At 34.2% G+C, this 21,564-nt stretch overlaps 1 protein-coding gene across 11 annotated transcripts; it reads left to right on the top strand.

Annotated features, from left to right (window-relative positions):
* The first annotated feature begins 7,475 nt into the window (after positions 1 to 7,475).
* Positions 7,476 to 21,223, top strand: LOC103998335 (uncharacterized). 11 transcript variants are annotated; one of them, XM_065109200.1, is made up of 8 exons: positions 7,477 to 8,008; positions 10,285 to 10,407; positions 12,056 to 12,166; positions 12,590 to 12,733; positions 12,848 to 13,060; positions 13,204 to 13,411; positions 19,836 to 19,927; positions 20,981 to 21,223. In XM_065109200.1, exons 1-7 carry the CDS (start codon positions 7,640 to 7,642, stop codon positions 19,904 to 19,906), a joined length of 1,239 nt encoding a protein of 412 aa, XP_064965272.1. In that variant the 5' UTR covers positions 7,477 to 7,639; the 3' UTR covers positions 19,907 to 19,927; positions 20,981 to 21,223. The 11 variants fall into 11 exon arrangements, with proteins under 11 accessions (XP_064965278.1, XP_064965272.1, XP_064965277.1 ...); XM_065109199.1 differs by lacking the exon at positions 20,981 to 21,223 and adding an exon at positions 20,436 to 20,682 and having other exon boundaries at positions 7,478 to 8,008; XM_065109198.1 differs by lacking the exon at positions 20,981 to 21,223 and adding an exon at positions 20,268 to 20,682 and having other exon boundaries at positions 7,478 to 8,008.
* The last annotated feature ends 341 nt before the right edge of the window (positions 21,224 to 21,564 follow it).

Raw genomic sequence — 21,564 nt, 5'->3', positions numbered from 1 at the left:
GTTCGGGCGGTACCACCGCCTGTGTTGTGTGATACCACCGCCAATGTCAGTCTAACACTAACACTGCACTGGGTGGTACCACCACCCAGTCTGGCTATACCACCGCCTGGCTCCCTGTCATTGGGCGGTACCATCGCCCAAACTGGCGGTACCACCGTCTGACATAGTCTCGGAGACTGTGCCACGATGGTGTCACCTCTTAGGGCACTATTTGGGCTTTTTCATTAGGCCCAACATAGTTCTTAAATGGGCCCAACTGACCCCTAATTGGGATGGCTCAATTCCAATCTTAATTATATGCTAACTACGAATTCTAAGACATTTCCTAAGCTAAACAAGTTCGTAAGTCTAGTTTCTTCTAGCGAGCTTCCGGTGATCTTCCGGCAAACTTTCGATGATCTCTCGGCAATGTTCTAGCAGACTCCCAGTAAGCTCCTGGACTTCATGATGATCTTCTTGGCGAGTTCTGATGAGCTTCTTTGGCAAGCTCCTGGACTTCTCGGTTGGTTCCGGCAGAACTTCCGGACTTCCGACAAACTCTCGAACTCCCAACGAAATCGCGTTCTTGACTCTAGGACTTCATTTTGCTTTATTCCTTACTATCGTAGTTAATCCTACACATGTAAAAATATACTTCGATCTAGGCAATTATTACTAAGCTTGAATCATGTTGTCCGGCATGTCATTGGTCCATCGATGCTTCGTCCGATTCTTTAGTGTATCGTCCTCTCTTGCGGTTAAACCCGATTAAACTCAGTTTTATCTAAACGCAAAATAAGACATTCATAGCCTTTGCATTTAGAGAAAAAGTCTTCTTCTCCAAATCATTCCAATGGTTCTTTGGAAGAGAAGACCTTCAAAAACCATTTTCAACAATACTCTATAAATTTAAATCTAAGGAAAGTAAGAAAACTCTCATTCGAGTTTTCTAATATGTGTAGTCCGTCCCATTGAACAAGGGAGGACGAATGAGAGAGTGACCATTTTGAAAGTCGAAAAGAGTCATTTCTCTTGAGTGTTAAACCAAATTAGAAATTACGAAGCTCTGATACCTACAGTTAGGAATGAGTCGGCACTAAGAGGGGGGGGGGGGGGGGGTGAATTAGTGCAGAGGTAAAATACATCGGTTTCAGATAATTCTTTATACGTTAAAAATCGATTTCGAAAATTTAACTTGAAACACGTGTTCGTAAATGTATTGAAGGCAGTCAGCAAGAAAAATGATTTACAGTAAAGTAAATGGCAATCAATAGAAATGCAAACTAGAGAACACACCAATTTTATAGTTGTTTGGTCGTCATGACCTACATCCACTCCGCTGATTCCTCTTCCGTCTAGATCACCGACATCCACTATCGATTTTCCTTTAATATGCAAAGATCAACCTCCTTCTTACACCCCTCTTCTCTTTTTCATAGGTTTAGGAGACAACCTTTACAAGCACTCACTCCTCCTAAACAGAATTCTAAACTTAGACTAGAGGAGGGGAGGATTTCTTAAGTGATTGCAACAGCGTTTCTTCACTTTTAAACTCCCAGACTTGTGTATCTTAAGCAGGGATGAGAGGGGTATTTATAGGCCTCAAGTTGATTCAAACTTGGAGCCTAAAAATATCTCATCCCGAGTTTCCTGGGTTCGGGCGGTACCACCGCCTGTGTTGTGTGATACCACCGCCAATGTCAGTCTAACACTAACACTGCACTGGGTGGTACCACCACCCAGTCTGGCTATACCACCGCCTGGCTCCCTGTCATTGGGCGGTACCATCGCCCAAACTGGCGGTACCACCGCCTGACATAGTCTCGGAGACTGTGCCACGATGGTGTCACCTCTTAGGGCACTATTTGGGCTTTTTCATTAGGCCCAACATAGTTCTTAAATGGGCCCAACTGACCCCTAATTGGGATGGCTCAATTCCAATCTTAATTATATGCTAACTACGAATTCTAAGACATTTCCTAAGCTAAACAAGTTCGTAAGTCTAGTTTCTTCTAGCGAGCTTCCGGTGATCTTCCGGCAAACTTTCGATGATCTCTCGGCAATGTTCTAGCAGACTCCCAGTAAGCTCCTGGACTTCATGATGATCTTCTTGGCGAGTTCTGATGAGCTTCTTTGGCAAGCTCCTGGACTTCTCGGTTGGTTCCGGCAGAACTTCCGGACTTCCGACAAACTCTCGAACTCCCAACGAAATCGCGTTCTTGACTCTAGGACTTCATTTTGCTTTATTCCTTACTATCGTAGTTAATCCTACACATGTAAAAATATACTTCGATCTAGGCAATTATTACTAAGCTTGAATCATGTTGTCCGGCATGTCATTGGTCCATCGATGCTTCGTCCGATTCTTTAGTGTATCGTCCTCTCTTGCGGCCTATTGCCCAATCGGCCAGTTGACCTCTGCAACTCCGATATCCTTGGCGCAATATCCATTCTTCTTGGCCCAATGCCCGAATCCATAGCCCGAAGCCTTCTGTCAATACGTCGACCGATTCTCCGGCCCGACGTCCAATCTTCTGACATGTTTTCCTCCGGCCCAACATGATTTTTTCTGCTTTAATTGTCTCTCCGTGATCGAAGCATCATGCGTCACTCAAAACACAGATTAAATCATAAACACTTATCAATTGGTTTCATCATCAAAATCTGAGATTCAACACTTCCATCATTATAGGTAGGGATTGATTCTCGGTGTAGGTTGAGTTAGTCAAGTCCCTCGAGGCTCACCTATATCGCAATTCGCTATCTTACTTACGACATAGAGATGTCACCAGTGACCTGAGGACATGGTATGCGTGGTTGAGTCCCTTGAGGGTATATCATCGAATCAGACTCATCTTGTAATAATAGTGTTGACTTAACCGGACATCATGGTTGGTCGAGTCCCTTGAGACCATGGTGGTTCGGAGGCCGAATAGGATAGGAATCATAAGGAGTTGTGATCGGCAAGAGTTGCCTACCTTTGGGCTTAGTGTGATTGGTCGAGTCCCTCGAGATTACAGTAAGACGTTGATTGGATCCCGATCCCCACTATAAGTCTATCGGAGACTTCCATTTTACATGCTGAGAGTATCGCATGACTCGCTAATAAAATAATGGGAGCAGATTAAGATAGAAGTTCACAGCTTAAGGGTAGTCTCTAAGATAAATTAGGAGAGTTTTCAAGATGTTTATAGTCTTTTTAACGACCAAAACCCCATTAGAGAAGACCAATGTAGGGGATAAGGAGGCTACCAATGGTTATAACTTTAAAGTCATGGTAAGAAAGGTTATTAAAACTTTTCGATGAGCATCAAAGGAGGGAAGCGTGGAAGACATAAGAGTTACAAACGAAAGTAGCTGAGCCAGAATGGATGATCTTTGCTCCATCTCAATGCCACCGAACAAGTAAGATAAAAAAAATTGACAAGACAGAATATTATAGGACCAAGGGAAAGTCACCAGAACTTCAAGTTAATCTTGTTAAGATAATTTTATCTTAAAATATAGAGGAGTCAGAGACATATATTGTTGTGCTTTTATTTTATTTCCCATTAAGCACCGTAGCATCTCTATTATTGTTCTATTGGAAGACTGTCTTGTAGGAGAAAAGTGCTAGGATTCTAAGTGGTTGGTAAGGCAATGGACGGGTGCCTTCATCCAATAGATGCTTCGGTGAAACCATTATCGCATTGGAAGTTTGGACTCTAACGAGGGAAAAAGTTGTAAGTGCTCTCAGTCACCAAACAAGGTATTGAAATGGTTAAGTAAAATCCCTTGCTAATTGCCGCAACATATGTTTAGTAATAATGCTGGTAGGAATCAATTTTATCAATGTGAATTTTTTATTTCTTCGTGGATTATATATGTGGTGACATAAATGTTATTTCTCGCCGTCGTATGAATAAAGGAAGGGTAGGCCTTTTCATGTTACCCATCTCTATTAAATATTCGGGATTTTATCTCTAAAACTAGGCTGTTTAATCTTGGTTTACAAGGTAGTGGATACACTTGGTATAAATAACCACTATAGGAACTCGAGGATCTCAGCTAGTCTTTGTTAATTAAAAATGCTTCTCTTCCTTCAATGGTCTTTCAATATTGCATCTCCCTATATCGTATCTGATCCATACCCACGCTCTTACTAAAGTAAGCCATACTAGTCAAGCCCTTAAGCTCCACTGGTTGGTCGATTCAATGGTTGAATCTTTGGTTAATCAGAATTGGGAGTATTATGAGCTCAGCAAACTGGACAAAGGACTTTTCCCTATGCAGAAAGTCTAGTAATGGGAACTTAGATGTCAACATTTATGAAACTCTTGGTGATATTGTCCAACTTGAAGAGAAAGAGCCAGAAATGACTTTTCTGAGGAGTATAGAATCATAATAATTTAATCGCTTCAAATTATCAGTTATATTTAAAACTTTGGACTAAGGCTAAGTTTATCATGACAAAAGAGGGTAATAAAAATACTAATAGGAAAAGAATTACTTCAATCAAGTCCATTATCTTAGATAAAGGGCACTGCATTGATAAAAGCAAAGACATCGAGAAGGATTTGTTAACTGGTATATACAACTCTGGAACGAAGGGAGTGATATGGAAATGCATTAATGATCAGGGACAATCAAGCTGAGTTCGAGTTGAACTCTAATATGACTCAACCAAAATTCGAATCAAATTCCAAATCGATCTTAATCTAGCTCAACCAAGTTCAAGCTCGAATCTAAGCTCAAGGACTAGATTCAAGTCTTATTAGTGTTTAACTCAACCTAAGTTCAAGTTGAACTATAATTTAGGTCAACCGGACTTGAACTCAAACTCTAATTCAATCTCAATGCTACTGGACCCAACTCGAGCTTAATCTTAAGCTTCAAAGTTGGATGTGGCTAAACCAATTACATATCTGACCAGCTCAAACTAGCAACATGGAGTCGGATTAGGAAAGGAGGTGGCAGCCAATTGAAGGCAACAACAAGGGGCGCCAGCCCTGGGAGAGTCCTAAACTCCCTGGCACTCTCCCTTATGCCCCAACCTATAAACTAAGGGGGGTGCACAACCATCCCATATGCCCTAGCCTATAAGCCTAGAGAAAGAGAGAAAAAGGTGAAGAAAATAAAAGAAGAAGAGGAGAGTTTGACATCTTCGTCTTCCTCAAGCAGCAACTCAGTTTAACCCTTCTTCCTCCGAGCCTGCTGCAACAAGAGTAGTCGACAGCAACCTACAACCAAAAGAGTTGCAACTGCAATCATAATAAATAAAATTATTATATAAAAATTTAATACTAAAATAAAATTCAAATATTTTATATGTGTGTTTTTGAACATGATAATCAATATAATACCTCATATGTTGCGAAAAGAAGTTAGGCTCTCCTCTCTTCATTATTTCTGGATTATTATAATTGATAGAGTCGAGACATATCCAGAGATGAGAGAAGAGATCTTTATAATCATGATATGATCGTTAAAAGATCCTATCTACATATAGGCGAGAATATAAGGTCTAAGAAAGTTAATTAGAAAAGTCCTTTAGATCATCTTCAAGGTATCCTAATATAAGTGGACATCCGTTTTATTTGCTAATGACTTTAATCACAATCAAATTTGAATCTCAATATATCTTAATCAATTAATTAAGATCATAAAATATAATATTCTTTTGCTTTACTTATTAATTGATAAGATACAAATCAAAATAAATAAAATAAAATTTATTTAAAAGTAGTTTTACCCAATTATTTAAAAATTATTTATATGTACATGAATATAAAATAGGCCAATAAGTTTAGTAAATATAATAATATTACATTAAGTTTAACTAATAATGTGAGTCATAGCTATTGTATATCATTAGTGTCATATTTTTTTCTATGTATTATAATATTGTTAGTCTCTCCTAATTCAATCGAAGATGACTTATGTAACTTATATTATCAAGATAATTTTATTATTCATATTCAACCATAATATATATACATAAATATGAAAATAATAATATAAATAAATAATTTTAATTATATAAATAAGAATATCAATCATAAAGTTCATTCAAACAAGCATTATTATATTTTTTATAGGCTGCGCATAGGTCTAATAATAAGAATATATTTTTTTAAATACTTTAGACGGTAATGCCTAAGTGAATGGATCAACAATCAATATAGTAAAATTTAGGTTCTTAATTGCATTAGTTATTTCTGGACTCTTTCTCTAACCACCAAGTACTTTATGCTAATATATTTAGTTATTCTAAAATAAGAAAGTTGTTGTGGTATGTCATAAAATATATTTAGTGATTTGGCAATGATCACATTAAGTCTTAAAATAAGATTTCATAATCATAAAGTTTGATTAGTAGTCTCAAATCACATCATAAAATCAACTTTTACTATTGATAATATAATTTGTATTATATAATGCTTATAAATTATCCCTCTAGTTAATATAAACATAAATAATAAAGTGGACTTCCTATAGGTAATTTTAAAATTAGCATATGAAAATATCATCATTTCTAATTGATCTGAGTTCTTCTATATGAAAATATTTTGCTAGTTTCTTTGTAATTTTTTAATATTTTATTTCTAAATAACTCTAATATCTATCTAGTATTCTAAGTATAAAACTAATATCCAGTTTAAAAGGGTGTATTGTATTAAACATTCTTCCACTGGCGGTTCTACAAAGAATTTTGACATTGCATGCGACAGCTCATTCAGTATTTCCTACGGAGGTGTGGCTTATGGCTTTGCAATTAAGAAGGAAAATAACACACACCAGCAACTGCTACATACCTGAAGTTGTGCTACTTGAATCGGATAGCAGAGGCCTGCGAAAGCTGGCGATCAAAACTGATGCGACGGAAATAGTCACTTTATTCGAATGGTCCAGGTAGTGTTGTTTGGACCTTAAGATCAAATTTGGTTGATATTATTTAGCTGGCACAGAAGGTTAGGTCAATACGAGTGGTCCAATTGAGGATTTGCTCATAGCTAGAGAATTTGTTTTGGAGGGTTCCCTCTCAATTTTGATTTTGATTTTGATGTTTTGATTTCCTAACTGAATGAATGCCTTTTTTTTTTTTTTATACAACAACAAAACTGAAGACAAGGAGGAGCCTTATAATTAATTAGTACTAAGCAGAGGTGATTGATGCAGGAGCTGTTTTTGTTCCCCGCATCCGAAATGGATTAAGAGTTCCTGGTCCCAAAGATGATCTATCTGTCTATGGTGACCTTAGATATACATGATATGACATGGTTGGGATTTGCATTACTATGATCAAATTCAATATCGGAAGTACCAAAGAAGAAATATTTTAGATGTCTTTTTATTTTTATTTTATAAAAGATAAATAATAATAATAATAATAATAAATAAATAAATAAATAAAAGCGGGATTTCAACCTAAAATTATATGATAAATTATTAAAATCTTTATAAATGACACAGGGAGCTAGCTGTATAATCATATTGCCATCGCAATTGCATCATAATCGAGTAACGAAGCAATAAAAATGCTCTTCTGAAGGCTGGGTTTGGCACCAGTCTTCGGGCTTCTTCCCAAGTCAATCAATCGGATCTCTCTCCCCTCCACCTCAAACCTACCCAGCTCCGGACCATTACCCCCTCCCCTTGCCTTACCATCGAACAACGACCCATGTGGCGCTCCTCCTCCTACTCTCGATCCCTCCTTCGCACCCTACTGGGCGGCTCGCAAAGGCGCATCGAGTGCCGCTCCGTGAAGCACCCGATCCTGCTGTGGCCCCCTCTTGCTTTCCTCTCCTCCTCCTCCCCTTACGTTGCGGCCGGAGGCGTGGGCGGCGGCTCGGCGGCGGAGTCGATTACGTTTGTGGATGCGCCGAAGCAGAAGCTGGAGCGGGACGGGGCGGAGGTGATCGGGTACCCGCAGCTCCTAGAGGGAATCGAGTTGGGGCGCTTCCGGGATGAGGCCGTCGCTTGCCGGATGTTCCACGGGCCCGGCGCCGTCCTCTTGTTCAGGACCACGGTCTGTTCCCGACCGAGTAAGGTGATACATCTCTCCTCTTCTTCTTTCGTTACTAGTTCCTATATTTGTTTCTCCTTTTAATCTGTTTTGTTCTTGATCGTTGATATCAAGTAGTCAGAAGTCAAAATTTTGATCTCGTGTATGGCTCAGGCGCTCAATTTGAATTCTTCTGTCTAGAAATGATATTTTCTTCATTTATCCTATCTTTGTGGGTTTTGATATTAATCGAGTATACCATAACTATTTTCTTTCAGTGAGATCTGTGTTTATCCTTCACTTATGCATTGGAAAGATCTCATAGTTGTAGCATAGGAAAGAACTTGAACCTGACAGGTTGATGCACTTTTCTTTCATAAATCAAGAATTTCTTTGCTTCCTGCAATATGATGGTTCTTTGTTTAAATGTTAAGTAGAGGATCCTTTCTTCCGTCATTTACTTGTGCATATCTTTAATCTTATTAACGCTGGTCCTCTGGGATTTGATGTTTTGGTAAGTCGGTATGAAGATTCTTGTGATTATGTAATGGAAGAGGATTGGCATTTGTCTTCAATTGCTGAGATGATAGGATACATGCAAAGTAAAATGAAGGACAAATGAACAAGAAAAAGAAATAAGGTACTTAAACCTTCATTTCTTCTTCTTGTTTTCCTTTTGTAGAATTCATAAAAGCATCTGAATGAAGGACAAATGAAGTCAAAGAACACATGCAAAGTAAAATGAAGTATTCCTCCTTGTCAATTGATTGCTCAACACAGCAAGTTTGATTGCTTTTGTTTTTATTGCTCAACACCTCAAATTTATTTGCTTTTGTTATTTTTAAATCCATATGGTAAAGCGATAATTATCCTAATTCCAAAATTTTCTTTGGAGCCCAATGTAGATGATCATCTTTTGCTCAAGCTGCTAATTCCAATGTCAAATTTCTATTGTTTAAAAGTTCTACGGAACCACTAAAGAAGTAGTTTATTTTATCCAATGAGTTGTATTTATTTGCTAGGATTTGTCAGTTTGTTGAGCACTCTCATCTTGTATAATATAAACTATAAATTGATAACTCTAAATTTCTACCTCAATTATCATCAGTAATATGCAAAGTACTTTAATTATTACCATAGAAATATCATTGCTCATACAACCACTTTTTTAATCAGTGGGTATCATCTTCGAGTTGCGATGCTTGAATAAGTAATGAGAGACCAATATGAATCATTGTAAACATATAAAAAGGTAAAACACAAAACAATAAAATTATTAATGAAAATCCTATTAATAAAATAAGAGATAATACTACTGAATTATTCATCCACTTTAATGAAAATACAAATATTAACTTAATAACATATGAGAGTTATTAAATCCTAATAAAAAATATTTACAATTTCTATATGTATATGGATATATCTTAAAATTAATTATGTATAAATTTTAGGATCTTATTATTCTATGATCCAATCCTTCAATCTGAGTTTATGATCCCCTTTGCAATGAAAACAGGTTTGACATCCTTGGTGGACTTGCATATCATTTTTTGTGCAAAAATAGGTCTTGAGGCAAAATAGACATTCTTGGAATTTAGAATTATGTCATCTAGCAATGGATCACTTGTAAGTCGCCACTGTGATCTGTCTTGAAGCTTCTTGAGCAAATTAGGGTTTGCATTGAGGTTGGCTGAGTTATAATGTTAGTAGAAATCTGGACTCTATATGTTGGTATTTCAAATTGTAGAAGAACTTTTGCTTTCATTCTGGATGCTATGTTGAAGGACATCTCCCTACCTGTCATTTTGCTCATCATTTGATTGGCTCTATCTTCCCTTGTCTAGGTCATGTCTTGTCTCAATCCTTGAAGGATAGTGTGACTTATGACTTTAACCAGATTGTTGATACGTGGGTGAGTCATCGAGGTGATTTGGTCTGCCATACTTGTGTCACTTATTCCACTTATGAACTTGACAGTAGTCCTTGTGATATTCGTCCTATGTTTAATTTCAAATCTCTTGCATATTTTTCAATGTCTTGCTTATTTTCTCTTCTGCATCTTTATATGATATTGTTTCTTTTGGTGAGGCAGTGAAAATTTTATTTCTTTTATTTTTCATTTGAGTTTCATTTGACAAGTATAATTTATGGAAACCAAGATTAGCCTTCCTTTCAGTGTATGTACTTTATAATGGAATACATTATTATCTATTCCAGAACACTGACTTACAAACTTGATCTAAGGTATTTCTTTGTTTTGCATTAGTAGTGTTTATTGTTCATGCTGATATAATTATCCAATTATGTCTTTTATGTAGTTTGTAGCAGGGTACTGTTGCGAGAATTATGCAACCAGCTCGTCTAGTTATTCTACGTATGATGGAACAATGGATGGTCAGGTACAAATGCAAAATAGATTGGGAGCAATGATGTCTTTAGAGGTTTCTCTGTACTATATTTCGAAGGATCTGACCCTGTTGCTCATGTTATAAATTCATTTACACAAATTTTCATTATTAAGTTGCTGTCAAGCAATTCTCTTTTATGCATGAATCAACCAGTGATTTGTTCATTTGATTTATTTTCTTCAAAGCATGTCATAACTTTTAATAACTCCAAATGAAACACTGATGTTAAGGAGGTGAAACTTGAGTTTATGATCAATGTTGTTGTTTTGCTTTCTGGATTTTTCCAAATTTAGTCTTTGTAATTATTTCCTAACTAAGAAGCATATAACTTGGTGGAAGAATGGAAGAACTGTGCTGCTGTGATTGTTACTTTTCTTTATGGATTGATTAGACCATTTTACTTATGAAACCTTAATATATGCATTTTATATTTTATAGACTACAATAGTGCATATTATCTTTGACAGGACCTCATTTCTCATCCTATATTCTTTGATGATATTGTATTTCTTTAACAAGCCATCTTCTGAAGTTTTCCATTTTCCACAATCCACCCGTCCAAAAGCTTAAAAAACACAAATCTTTAGGTTTAAGTATTTTAGATCACATTCCTTAAGTTATTTTCTAAATAAAATGGCTTGAGAATGAAGATAAGTTATCGCTTGAAAAGTTATTATATCAAGAATGTTGGAGTGATAGGAACGTTAGAGTAATATGCATGGGACAAATGCTAGAGTAATAAATCATTAAAGATTTAACCTGAATGATAGGAATGTTCCTGGAACATTGGTGGTTGACATGGTTTGATAAATCCGAAGGACTTCATATAGGTTTTGAGTTTTGGGGATTAAATGTGTTTATGAACAGTTGAGGGATTTATTATTTACATTTCAAAGACATTAGTTATTGGCAATGCAAAAAGAAAAACTGCTATCTACAGAAATGCATTTCGTAATATCAAATTAGCCGTTACTACTAGAAATAGAAAGTAGAAACACATTTTTTTAGGTTTTGAATTTTGGGGGTTAGATGATCTCATGAGCAGTTGAGGGATTAATATTCACATTTTAAAGCCATTACTTATTAATAATGCAAAAAAGAAAAAACTATTTACAAAAATGCATTGCATAATAACAAGTTAGACATTACATTACTGAGGAGAGGTGATGCAGGGGTTCTTTTGTTCACAAACTGAGCTATTTTGTTCCCTACATCAATAGGCATTGGATGGATAGTTTTCTGATCTCAATGAGGGATCATAGATGGAGCATAAGGGCTTTCTATTATTAATTTTATTTATTTTTGATAAGCGTGTATGGGCTGATCTAGTGTGCTCAGATGTTCAGATGAACAATTTTCCAAATATCTGAGATTGGATGATCGGTTCTTCAATCTCATATGTTAAATGAGCTACCAATTATCTATGAGTATTTGGTAAACAATCTCTGATAATGATTGATTCCTGTTTTGAAATTTCAGATGTAAGAATATATTGTTTTTTTCTGAGAACTAAACATGCAAAACATTAAATGCATCAGTTTTCTTACATAAAAAATGCTGACAAAAATTAATGTTTCAACATGCTCTTAAAAGAAAATAATCTGTTTGTGGGCATTTGGTTAATAGTTTCAGCTTCTCAGATTCTATCTAGTAAAAGATGAATGATTAACTATTTCTACAGAAAGTTTGTAAAGTGCGTGATTGCAACTATTCTAATCTTGAAGAGCCAGTGGAGAAAAAAGTTGGGAAGAACATCTCATCAGTGGAGAAAAGAAAGTTCCTTGTTAACACGGTATGCAGTATGTTTTTGTTGTTCATTCTTTCTTGTACTAATAAATGAACAAAAAAGGACATTTATCTAAAGCTTTTGGAATCTAGTTCTTAAGAATTCATATTCCTAGGATAGGTGATTGGGCTTCTTAAGTATAATAATGATTAGTTTTCTGCTGCATTCCTTGAGTAAAAGTAATTGTTACAAAATAATATTAAGCATTACCCAGGATAATTGATGGAGTATGTTGTTCTCTGAATGATGACCAGATGAGGAATTCTTGTTTAAAGCATCTTCTAGGATAAACCATAGAGGATTCTGTTGTTAGAGAAATAAATGCTCTTTATTATTATTTTTACAATATCAACTATATAAATTTTCTTCATATGCACCACCTTTTTTCCTTTAAATTGATCATCTAATAAATAAAACACGCTTTTCTAGCTTCTTGACCTTAAAGATTCCAAAGAGGCTGTATATGGTACCCTTGATGCTTGGGTAGCATGGGAGCATAGCTTTCCTTTGGTTACACTCAAGAAGGCACTTCTTGTTCTTGAAAAGGAGGAACAGTGGCATCGAGTTGTACAGGTATCAGCATTTTTTGTTGAAGTGTTTTGAACTTCATTAGTTTCACCTTACTTGTGCTCCTATTTCCGTCTTCTTCTAGCATCTAAATTAAGGGTGAAGTATAATTTCCATTAGGTGATAAAATGGATGTTAAGCAAGGGCCAAGGAACAACAATGGGTACATATGAGCAATTAATACGCGCTTTAGAAAAGGACAACAGGGCTGAGGAGGCCCACAGAATTTGGGTGAAGAAGATTAGCCATGACTTGCATTCAGTCCCTTGGCGATTTTGTGATCTTATGCTTTCCATCTACTACAGAAATAACATGCTAGAGAGGCTTGTAAAGGTACTCTTTTCTAACCATATGCCTTTTCACTAATGGACAATTATGTCAAAATAATTGTCTCTATTTTGTCTCGAAGTTGAATGTTAGATCAATGATTTCTGGTATTTTTATAGCTCCCTTTTGTCCTTTCTCCAACTATGCAGCTTTTCCAAGAACTTGAGGCATACGATCGAAAACCACCAAGTAAATCAGTTGTGAGAAAAGTAGGAGATGCATATGAAGTCCTTGGTTTATTGGAGAAAAAGAATAAACTATTGGAAAAATATAATAATCTATTCAGTGAGATTTCAGACAAAACTTCTCGGAGTTCTAAAAGATCCAAGAGAGTTGCAGGAATCAATGAAAGAACAGGTATATCGCTGCTTTGATTTTAAAACAAGTAACTTGACATCTGAACTTGGTAACCTTAACTTTTACCAGCCTGAACTGTCAATGAAAAAGATTGATAATAACAAGTCACAAAAATATCACCACATTATGCTGATCCAGTAATGAGAAGCCATAAGAGTCAAGAACATACAAAATCTTCAGATATTCACATGCATAGCAAGCCAAATCAAACTTTGAAAATCTGTATTAGTGTCTGAGATGTTTAGGAGCTTTCTGTTGACGATTGACCTTTATTTTACATATATTCACATCCATACCAGTGATTATGCTTCACTGTTACTAGACTTCTTGACTTTAAAATTTATGTCTTTTAGCTTTATAGAATTTGTTTCTTTATATTTTGTCCGTGGTTATAGTTGGATGCCTAGACAGCTGGACACAAACAGTTCAAAGCCTCTCTTGCTTTCAAAACTTTACTCCTAGACCCATATAAAAGAAAATGGGCACATTTTCTAAAAGAGCTCCTAGTTTTATTTTTTTCCCTGCAAAATGCTCCTATTTTGATTTTTTCCTGCAGAGTGCTTCTAATTTTCAAAACAATAAAAATACACTCAACAACTTATTTGTCCTTTTCCTCATCTACGTCCCTTTTCAAACTCATATTAAACCAACTCATTCAATTTGATCAACTAATTCAAACTAAATCAATTGATCCGTTACTCGAAAATTTGAGAATTTTTGAAAAATGTTTGATATGATTTTCATTAGGACCTCAAAAATAGTGTAGCCCCATTCAAAAATAATATAATAATATTCAAGTGGTTTTAATCCCAAAAGGTGATAAAATAAACCTTAAATTAGGTAAAATTAAAAATAATAAAATTTATATCTTTAAAATATGAAAATAAATAAAGGTATCTATCAAGGATTTTAATTTTGAAGAATACCGTTCGTACCAAGCGGTATGTATCAGTCCGTCAATAGATTGGTACACGGATCGTCCGTTACCGAGTGGTAGCATCGATCGGTGTTGGAGAAGAAAGAAAGGGAGAAGAAAGAAGAGGGAGAAGAAAGAAGAAAACCTGGAGATCCGGTGCAGCGACAAAGCCTCGACGACGTCGCGGGGAGAAGCGATCTCTTCTCCCCAGTAGAAGAAACCGAGTGAGGCGATGCCTTTCTTTTTTTTGTTTTTTTTTCGCATGGGAAAATCGAGCGATGTCGCCGAGGAGATGTCGCCTTTCCTTGTTTTTTTGCGTGGGGAAATCGAGCGACATCATCGAGCCCTTTTCGTTTTTTTTTGCATGGGGAAACCGAGGCGACGTCGCCTTTCCCTTTGCGTTGGGAAACTGAGCAACGTCGCCTCCCTTTTTTTTTTTTTTTTGCGTGGCTCCTCACGCAGGTAGAGTTATCATTTTTTTTTTATATATATATACTGAGCGGTATACCGAAATGTATCGCTCAGTATACTATCATAATATATCGAACTGAGCTCAAAACTCCGGTACAGTACGAAATCACAAACCTTGGTATCTATTTTAAAGGCTTATAAATAGAAAAGAATAATCATTTAGGCCTTGGTAAGTTATTTACGAGGTTTCCTAAAAGTTTAAGAAATTAAGGGACAGATCAAATGTGAGCCACACTATTTTTTAATGGGTTACACTCTATTTGAATATAATCCAAAAACAATATAATCTCATTGAAGAACTTCATGTCTTCAATTTTGTTTATATTATTCAAATTTTCTATAAAAATATTCAAATGATTTTTGTCCCAATGGGATTGTAAATTCATCTTAAATAGGTAAAATTAGAAAAAACATAAATTCATGCTTTTAAAAGGCTAAAATAAATAATAAATATTTATTTTAAAAGCTTAAAAAATCATTTAGGTTTTTATAAGTTGTTTGAATGATTTTCTAAAACCTTGAGAATTTTTGGAAAAAAATGAGATATGATATATATATTGTTTTTGAATAAGGTTACTTTCTTAATATGGTTCAAACACAGTGTAACACTATTTAAAAACAGTGTTCCTCAAGTCTTTAAAATTTTTTATATCCTTAAAACAGTGTTACTTGTATATTATTATAATGTGCTGCAGGATGCTCATTATAATAATATATATAATAAAAAATGATCATTTAGGTTTTTACAAGTTATTTGGAATGTTTTTGAAAAAATTAATTGTTTTTGAAAAATGTGGGATGTGAATGACACTATTTTTGATTGATGATGTACTATCTTTGAATAGGCCTCAAAGTATAGTGTAATCTCATTCAAAATTAGTGAAACTCAAGTATTTTTTTGTTTCTTTATGTTCAAGTGATTTTTGCCCCAAAGGGTAATAAATTAACCTTAAATTGTGAGAAATTAAAAAATGATATAATTTCATGATTTGAAAGGGTTGAAATAAATAAAATTTATCTATTGTAAAGGCTAAAACCTAGAAAAAATAATCATTTAGACTTTTGTAAGTTATTTTTAATGTTTTTTGAAATTTAAAACATTTTGGAAAATGGGCTGTAATTTACATTGTTTTTGAATGAGATTACACTGCTCCTCAAAATTTAAACAGTGATACTTAGGTCTTTAAAAACTTTTTCATGTCCTTAAAACTTCAGAATACATTCTATAATAATATTCAAATAGTTTTTGTCTGAAAGGATGATAAATTATCTTCAATTAGGTAAAATTAAAAAAAGATATAATTCCATGATTTTAAAAGACTGAAATAAATAAAAATACTTAATTTAAACTTAAAGTAAAAAAAAAATGATCATTTAGGCCTTTTTAAGTTATTGTTAAGGTTTTCTGAAAATTTAGAAATTTTTGAAAAATATGGGAAGTGAGTTACATTTACATAAATAAAATTTTTTGAACTGTTTATATTGTTTTTGAATACGATACCTCATTCAAAACAAAACAGTGTAATGGTCTTTAAAAATTTGTTGTCTACCTCAAAAAAATTTCTATACTAATATTAAGTGATTTTTGTCCCAAATGGGTGGTAAATTCATCTAAAATTTAAAAATAAAATAATTTCATAGTTTTAAACGTCAAAATAAATAAAATATACCTATTTTAAATGCATAAAAATAAAAAATGATAGTTTATGCCTTTATAAGTTGAATATGAGTTTGACTTTGGTTATACTATTTTTTGAATTGGACCCAAAAAATAATTAACCCATTTGAAAGTAAAGTAACTTAGGTATCCAAATTTTTTTTGTGTTATTAAAACTTCAAAAGATCTATAATAATACTCAAGTGGTTTTTTGTTGTAAGGGTTATAAATTCACCTTAAATTGGATTAAATTAAGAAAAGACATAATTTCATGCGTCAACAACTGAAATGAATAGAGGTTTTTCTAAGGAATTTGCCCAAAGAAAGTTATTGTATGTATAATAAAAAAAAAGAAAAATGAAAATGACTTTGTTAGGTGGACACCTCACCTAATGCCTCTAATGTGGTGCTTGTCTAGATTGTGCTTTAGAAAAAGAGAGCCTTGCCTTGGTGTGATTGAGGTGCTCCAAGGGCGCCAGCCTTGCCTTAGTGCTAGGTTGGTCCTTGAAGGGTCTAGTGAACATTGATCTGAATGAGGTCCAATACATATTTTTTATCCACTTATTCTACAGAAAGTCTTGCAAAATTTAGTTAGATTTCACTTCTCTTTAGAGACTTTGATTAAAATAAAATTTTCACATTGATTATTCTGCTTTGCCACCATGAAATGTAGTGGTCTAAGCCAGTTAATTCAACCATGAAATACCTTAGTTGTAACGCAGTAAAAGCTAATGGAAAAAATTTCGGTATAAACTCTTGTAATCTAAAGTCTGACTTAGATCAGGAATATTTTAGGCTGGTCTATTTTTAGTTTTTTTGTGAGTTTGAATTAGTTCATTAGATTTATCTTTTTATAGGGTTTAACTCTTATTCAGGGTTCTCAATTTCGATGTGTACCGTTCGGTACGAGCGGTACGTATCGGTCTAAGAGGATACCAATATACGGACTGCCCTCTACCGAGCGGTATTAGTGTTTTGACCGGTACCGAGGCATACCGATCGGTACCAAGGTGTACCGACCGATATCGTCTCGGATTTCGACCATTACCGAGGCGTACCGATCGGTACACCCTGGTGTGATAGGTGGAAGTATTTTTAAGATTTTAGAGTATACCGTCAGTACGCCTTGGTGTACCAACGGTACATTACAGTATGTATCGTATCGAACAGAGCTTGGTATGAACCGATATTCAAAACCCTGCTCTTATTTATGTAGAATGGTGTCTGTCCTACCTTAGGTATACATTATTTAATTCAGATAATTTTTAGATTCTCCCGAATAGTGGATGGAATTAGTTTTATATATCTACATAGAACACTAGGCTGTTTACTAAATTTCGGAAGTTTTGATACATATGGGACTCAACCAATAAAAGGTTATTTTTCTCTTGACATAACAAAAGCTGACATGAGTAGTGGTGATTGATGGACTTATATCTTCTACCATGGCTGGTCGGAGAACTGATATGTAGAAGTACTTTTTAGCAAGGCTTGAAATATCGTATCGTATCGACGTTTTGACATTCACTCGGTACAGTACGATACAGTATACCGAACGGTATATACCGAGTAGTATACCGTTCGGTATACCACTTGGTGTGTGTATATATATATATATATATATATATATATATATATATATATATATATATATATATATATATATATATATATATATATATATATATATATATATATATAATTCGGCGACGTCGCCTCATTTTTATATATAAAATATTTTAAAAATATTTTTTATATATACAAGATTTTTTTTATATAATATTTATATATAAAATATTTTTTATATATAAAATATTTTTATAAAAGGCAACACGACTTCGCCTTTAAAAAATATATATGTATTTTTTTCCTTTTCCGAGCGACGTTGCTGAATATATATATATATATATATATATATATATATATATATATACCGTTCAGTAACGGGTGGTCCGTGTACCGGTCAGCTGACAGACCGGTACGTACTGCCCGGTACGGGTGGTATTATTCGAAACTGCATACCTTGCTTTTTAGAAACTAGAAGGTGTGTGCTTGCTTTATCTTCATCTTTTTGTATGTCCTTTTTTTTTCTTCTGAAAGAAGTGGATATATCACTGCAACATTTTAATATGACCCATGCTCTGTTTATCAAAGAACAAAATGAAATAGTAAATACAATTTCAATGTCTGGTCATCTTCCAGATCCTATTGGTCATTGGTTGTTTGGTAAACTTAGGTAACCAGTGAACCCTCCTATTTCCTTCTCTATATGTATGTGAAAGATTCTGCATTCTTGAAATTGCTCTTGATAGCATTTCTAACATTATTTATAAGGAACCAAGGTAGATGTGTCTCGTTGTTTAATGTCTTAACCAATATATCTGTATCAGATTCAATCTCTATTTTGTATGCCTTCCCACAGTGCATATTTTATCCTTTTTTTGATAGTCATCTGTTCATTGTACCAGCTGCTTCCTTCATCCTTCATATTTTATCTGTGGGTTTCTGCTTTACCTCCACCACTTCTTGTGTTGGAATGGATTGGAAAAGAGCTTAAACCAGACCTTACCACCTGCTGTTACCGAACTGTTATATTATTACAATATATGCAGTAGTAGAACAAGACCATACCATATTTCTTCAGTAATGCCATTATTTGTTTTAGTTTCCACTTTGATTCCTTATCAAACATAAGCTTGAGGGTAGCCACAAATTTCAGCAGGCTTCTAATTTGTTACTGCTCTGATCTGAAAACTACAACATAAATTTAGCACCACATCAGTCTATAGGTTCACATTCATCTACTTACATAGGATTTTGTTGAAATTTATGGAGTCAGTACAAATTTGCTATCTGTGCAATTTGGATCCAGTATTGCAGCAAATCTGTTCTTTGACATGAACTGGTAGGGTTTAGGGCTTTCAAAAAACTATATTCTTTTAAAAGAGAAAAAAGACATGAACTGGTAGGACCTTTTCCTGACGTCTATCATCATCAGAATAAATTTAATCCTTTCTATATCACCTTGTTCCACATAAAAATCTTGAGTTGTCTATTCTGAATGGTAATGTCAACTGTCAACCTGAGTATCCTGTCTGACATCTTTAAGTTTGAGATGCATCCTTTCTGTATTTATAATTTGTAATGTCATGGCACGTGGTTTGAGTCTCAGAAACAGCCTCCTTCTGGGTTAAATTGTGTTGAGCCACCCATAATTTGTAATGATTTATTTTTTTCAAAGTCACATGATCCAGTTGTTTGGAACCATATCACAGTTCGTTTTTATAATGTATAGCATGTAAACATAAATTTTAAAAAAGCTATAATTTATAATTCTGCTTTACTTGGATGCATGTTTTATTCAATCCATTTATTTTCAGACAGAACTCATACATCTGCAAAAGATTCAGATAGTGGGCCTTTGGATGCAGAAATTGATGCAAGAGTTTAAGTTACTGGTATAATTTTAAAGGTAGATACATTGCAATTATATCAATTTTGACATATTCGTTTCCTCTAATTTGCTACATCGCTCATTCTACAATTATCTTTCAATTAGAAAGCTTTTTTATGTTAAAGATCTTAATTTTCATTCATGAATAATTAATTATAGTTTCTATATGGGATAAAATGAATCAGAATTTTCATTCATGACGTGGTAACAATATTCATAGGTACTATAGTCTAAGAAGGTAAAATAATTAATATTAATATTATGAGGAGATCATAACAAACTCTAATAGGATCTTATTAGAAATGATAAATAAATATTTATATGCTCTTAATTTAATTAACTGTGTTGTTTTGTACAGAGCTAAACGATGACAAAATATCCATATTGCTTGCTAAAGATGTGAACTTTTGCACATTCCCTTGATCAAACAATGTTATCAAGTGGATATCAACTTGAGATGATTTTTTTTTTCTCCGGAAATCTTGGCCTTTGTTATCTTTATGACGACAGATATCAACTCGTGCAGTTTCTTCAAGTCCTCGTGACTAGCGCGTTACCGCAACAGTGGATTGTGCTGCACTAGTAAGGTGGTCCGTTAAATTTGCATTTGTAGTTAAATATGGTCGAGAAAGATTGTTGAAGGAAATATTGTAACTAAATGTTTTATGGCTCTATGATATTGGAGACTGCAACGAGGCTGTCAATAGTCCCATCTTAAGTCTTTCAAATATTGAAGTTATATTCCAGAATTGGCATGAATTTCTTGATCTGCATCCTACTGCCTCAATCTAATCAATTAAAAAAAAATGTTAGCCTGCCTCTTTTTTTGTACTGCTTCGAATCTGTTTGTTGTGATGAAATTTGATCATTTGGCGCAAGCAAATGATGAGTTGTACTATCATAATTTAACTTTCTTTTGCCTTTTCTTTTAGGATCTGAATGCAACTTAAGAAAAATTTTATTGACGAGTTGTACTATCATAATTTAACTTTCTTTTGCCTTTTCTTTTAGGATCTGAATGAAAAATTTTATTGACGTCTTGGAAACCTGTATTCCCTTTTCTCTAAGCAGGTCGGAAGGGGTGAAGGTAGGATTTGATCCAGGACTTGTTATCAGCTATATCAACGTCTTTACTATCTCGGTGCACACTCAACCAGCTTAAGTTTGTATCGAATTTACCTAAGAATTCTTAATTTAAATTTTCTGCAATTTTGTGTAATGAGACTTAAGGTTGGTTAATAATTGGGCAGACAGCACCAACCTGTAGTTTTGGGCCAAAGTAGGTATGAAATTAATAAGTGAATTGATAGAAAATATGATAAATACAGTGTAAATATTAAAAATGCTAAATAGCTTAAATTCATTTCTTGTTAAGAATATTTAATTTGTAATATAAGAAAACAGTTGGAACTTTGACTAAAAAGGAGATGTTATGGGAGGTAAGTATCAAAAGCCTCTAGAAAAATTTGACTTTTTTTTATAATTATTATTATCATACTTTACTATTAAAACATAAACAGTCCTATTAATCAAAAGATTAATCCTCAGATTATGAAATTCTTCATTTAATATAATAATAGTTTTGATATAGCTTAGATATCATTTGATATTTCTAATTCTCTAGATACAAAATCAATTTCCAATTATACCTTCGT

The sequence above is a fragment of the Musa acuminata genome, chromosome BXJ2-5 (genome assembly GCF_036884655.1).
Source record: "Musa acuminata AAA Group cultivar baxijiao chromosome BXJ2-5, Cavendish_Baxijiao_AAA, whole genome shotgun sequence".
NCBI lineage: Eukaryota > Viridiplantae > Streptophyta > Magnoliopsida > Zingiberales > Musaceae > Musa > Musa acuminata.
The sequence above is the reverse complement of the archived record's forward strand: the minus strand, read 5'-3'. Positions and strand labels throughout refer to the sequence as shown.

Bases quoted from the DNA above. Each gene is read 5' to 3' on its own strand.
- LOC103998335 (XM_065109200.1), top strand. From the start codon at position 7,640: ATGTGGCGCTCCTCCTCCTACTCTCGATCCCTCCTTCGCACCCTACTG. The intron at 12,167-12,589 runs GTATGCAGTATG...ACGCTTTTCTAG, and splicing joins GAAAGTTCCTTGTTAACACG to CTTCTTGACCTTAAAGATTC. The intron at 12,734-12,847 runs GTATCAGCATTT...AATTTCCATTAG, and splicing joins AGTGGCATCGAGTTGTACAG to GTGATAAAATGGATGTTAAG.